Source organism: Cyprinodon variegatus, unplaced genomic scaffold, assembly GCF_000732505.1.
Source record: "Cyprinodon variegatus isolate N-32 unplaced genomic scaffold, C_variegatus-1.0 Scaffold1383, whole genome shotgun sequence".
Classification (NCBI taxonomy): Eukaryota; Metazoa; Chordata; class Actinopteri; order Cyprinodontiformes; family Cyprinodontidae; genus Cyprinodon; species Cyprinodon variegatus.
Genome location: NW_015151836.1, coordinates 109,170 through 112,843, shown reverse-complemented (window position 1 = coordinate 112,843; position 3,674 = coordinate 109,170). Strand labels below are relative to the sequence as shown.

Genomic DNA, 3,674 nt, shown 5'->3' with positions numbered 1-3,674 from the left:
TAGAGACAGCATGAAAAGTCAGCTGAGTACAAAACATAGAGAGGAAAACAAGAAGAAAAGGGACAAGAAGAGAGGGACACAACCTAGAACAGATAATGGATGTCTATTCTATTAACATTTCTCTATCTGAGAATGGGGCTGTTCTATGTGTTGGCTTCTCCATTCAGAGGGGCCCACATGCCTGTCTTTGCCTAGGGCCCCACATTTCCTAAATCCGCCCCTGAAAGAGAGACTACATGCAGTCCTGTCCTGTACAGAGAAGCAACATCCTTTAAAGAGAATAAGAGTTTCTTTAGGAACAACAAAATGATGGCAAACTCTCTGGGAGCCACAGGAACAGAATAGGAGGATAAAACCTTTAAATAAGAGTAAAGATGCTTAAAGAGTTTAGCTTAAAAATGATCTTATTATCAAACCAACTGGAAAAGTGTTAATTGGTCAGATTTATGGGGTCATTTTTTAATATCATAGTTAGATTGAAGTTAAAACTGAAGACCTGTTAGTTTAGAGAAGATATAATTAAGAATTTAAATCCATAGAGATATTTCCTGATCCAGTGAATGTTTAAGTTTAGACTGATTGGTTTTACTGGAACAGAAGGATAATCAGACTGGTTCAGTTCCAGCTAAATATGAGAAGCAAATATTTAGTTATGTAATTATTAACCAATTAGTTTAGAAGACACTTTACGCTCCGTCTGACGTGCGTCATGACGTCAGGAACGTCACTGTCATCTTTTCACCGGGAGAGGAGAAGGGCGTCCGGGGTGACTGGTCGAGGCAGAGCCGCTAGGACGCTTTCTGGAGGTCAGTACCCGGCTCAGGGTGGTCGGTGGGCGGCTGTGGGTGTGAGCAGAGGCGGCCTGCCGCGCTCTGACGGATGGAGCGGCTTTCAGTTGGAGCTGAATCGTTTCTAAGACCTCTGCTTGCTGTTAGCATGCCGGCCGCTAGCCTCGTGAGAGCTAACCGCGGTGTGAGCTGAACTCCGAGGTCACCTGGAAAAAGCGGCCTCACCTGTCCGACCTGCGGCCGCTCTGGATGGCCGCCACCTGGGGAAGATGCTGGCTTAGCTTTAGGCCTCTAATTACTTTAATTAGCTTTGGTTGCTCTGCGGAGCTAACCGGCTAATTACATAACCTGACCGGTTAGCCCTGAAGCTAACCAGCCTCCCGGCGGAGGGATACACCGCACTACTTTACAGCCGGAGCGGTTTCAGCTGTTTAAACATCCTGAGCGGAGGAGTTTCTCAGCATTAATCAAAACTTTCATGTTCTGGAACTCATGACTCCTGAAAGGACAAAGTTACTGACAGTTTAACCGGCCAATAGGCGGGCCTGCTGTCCCACCACTAGCCAATCAGGTGGCATGCTGGGCAGGCGGTGGGCGTGTCCATACAGGAGCGGAACCGAACAACAAGGTCAAAACACAGGAACTACACTGGGCGGAGGGTCTGACGGGTCAGCAGAACCAGCCTTAGCCGGGTCCTGTTACAGGGGAGCTCCCAGAACTTCCCAGAACCATAGCCTGTTTCCACACCGACCAGGACCAGACTCTGACTTCTACTGGACTCTGGCCCAGAGCCTGGCAGATCCAGAGCCTGGCAGGTCCAGACCCTGGCAGGTCCAGAGCCTGGCAGGTCCAGACCCTGGCAGATCCAGACCCTGGCAGGTCCAGACCCTGGCAGGTCCAGAATCTGGCATGTTCACAGCAGTTAAAGGGAAGCAGAGACCTGGACAGGACGTGTTCAGAACCAGAACTTTATGACCAGACCGTCCTCGGTTCTGATGGAGACCTGATGGAGCTGGATCAGAACCATCTCCTCAGCGGTGGACTGCTGCTCCGGTCAGGGTGAATCTGGTTTCCAGCCGTCAGAGCCTGAGCGTAACCGGAGCAACCGGGTCTTTGATCTGATTGGTTCTGAGACGACAAGGAGAGGAGCTGGAAAAGAAGCTGCTCCAGAACCTGCTCCTCCATGATGAAATGATCTGGTTCAGCTGGGGGGGGCGGAGCTTTAGTGCTTAGAGGAGTGCGCCGGGTCCTGAAGGTTCTGAGTTCAACTCCCACAGATTAAGATGAATAAAGTTCAGATTTATCCCCCTGACCCGTTCACCCACCACTGGAGAGTTCTGGTCCAGGCGTTCCACAGCCCCATTAGGTCCAGATCTAGATGGACCAGATGTGTTTGGTGGAAGATCTGGAGCCTCTAGAGTCGATGCGTCAGACTGTAAACGTTTCTGGCTTGGTTCTGTTAAGCATCCATATGGATGTTCTGGCCCGGTTCATCCAACAGAACCTTCTTTATAGCTTCAAACTGGACCCATAATGCATCCTGGTGCTGACCCAGATGATCTGGACCTACTCTGTCATCCTGACCCGTTTAACCCAGTAAAACCCAGCTGCTCATTGGTCCAGAACGTTTCCAAGACCCAGAACAGTCGGGTCGGTTCTGTGCTTAGTTCTTCCTGAACAGGCGGGTTTCCAGGTAGATTGGAAACCTGTTCCTGGGTCCGTTTAGATCTTGGCTTCCATGCTTCCTCTTGGTTCTGGGTCTGGCAGATGAGAGCAGAGGCGGTCGGGTCGGGCTGCTGCAGGGGGCGGAGTCAACTAGAGGCTGAGAACCAAAGTGGCAGGAATGAACCTGGGTTGTTTCTGGTTGGATGTTGATGTTCAGGTCCAGCAGAACTCCTCACCTGGTTCTAGAGAATCCTGCAGAACTTTGCTTTAAATATAAAAGCCTTATTTTTCTCCTGCTGCCGTCTGACTCTGTGTCTCTCTCCCACAGTGGACGTTTGATTCGCCGTTTTCCTGTCCAGGCCCGGGTGGAGTCCATTTTCCCTCGTTTCTCTGAGGACGTCCGGACCGTCGGACCCATCGCCGCCACGGTGCGCGTGTGACGCTTTAAGGACTGCTCATGCATCGCTTAAGGACTTGTGCGGCGCGACTGCGTCCGCTCACCGCCTCGCAGGCGGCTCAGACTGTCGGCCAACAGCGGCCAATCACAGTTGCCAATGGAGTCGGCACAAGGACGTTTCGGCCAATCAGGTGCTACTCGACACCTGTGGCCTCTGAACCGTTCCTGAATGGGACGAGCTCCAACTACGTGGAGGAGATGTACTACGCCTGGTTGGAGAACCCAAAGAGTGTCCACAAGGTGAGCAGCGTGGCGCCCCCTGCAGGCGGAGGGAGTCCAACAGATGAGCTCCTCAGACTGAGGTCCAGGAGCAGAGAATGAGTTTGGTTCTGAAGCTTTTAGTTCTGCTGGTTCTGAGAAACATGAGTCAACCAGGAGGCCTGGTGCTCCTGACCTGTTCTGGTACCGGAACTGGTCTGGTACCTGTTCTGGGTCAACTCCACCCTGAACATCAGAGCCAGGGATCTGTGGGTGCGGGTTTGAGGAGGTGACCCGTTGGTTCTGTCGTGTCTGCTAACTGAACTGTGAACAAACGGACATGTTCTGCTCAGTCCTTTGGTTCAGAACCTGAACGCGACCCGGCTGCAGGCCATCAGAGCTGATGGTGTTTCAGGGGTCTGGGTGGTAAAGGAGACAGATGCTAAAATTAGCTGCATGTTTGTCTCTGCTGAGGCCACAGGCCCGCCACACCAGAACTGGTCAGGATCAGATTCCAACACATTCATTCTGGGCAGAACATTGATCCATAACGGCACCACACAGAG

The 3,674-nt window shown here is 51.8% G+C and overlaps 1 protein-coding gene across 2 annotated transcripts in view; it reads left to right on the top strand.

Annotated features, from left to right (window-relative positions):
* Positions 1-712: 712 nt before the first annotated feature.
* ogdh (oxoglutarate (alpha-ketoglutarate) dehydrogenase (lipoamide)) overlaps positions 713-3,674 on the top strand; it is a 17,496-nt gene continuing 14,534 nt past the window's right edge. For both annotated transcript variants that reach the window (XM_015402688.1, XM_015402689.1), the window contains exons 1-2: positions 713-806; positions 2,782-3,150. In XM_015402688.1, the coding sequence (XP_015258174.1) occupies positions 2,911-3,150 (240 nt within the window). In that variant the 5' untranslated portion in view covers positions 713-806; positions 2,782-2,910. The remainder of the gene's footprint in view (positions 807-2,781; positions 3,151-3,674) is intronic.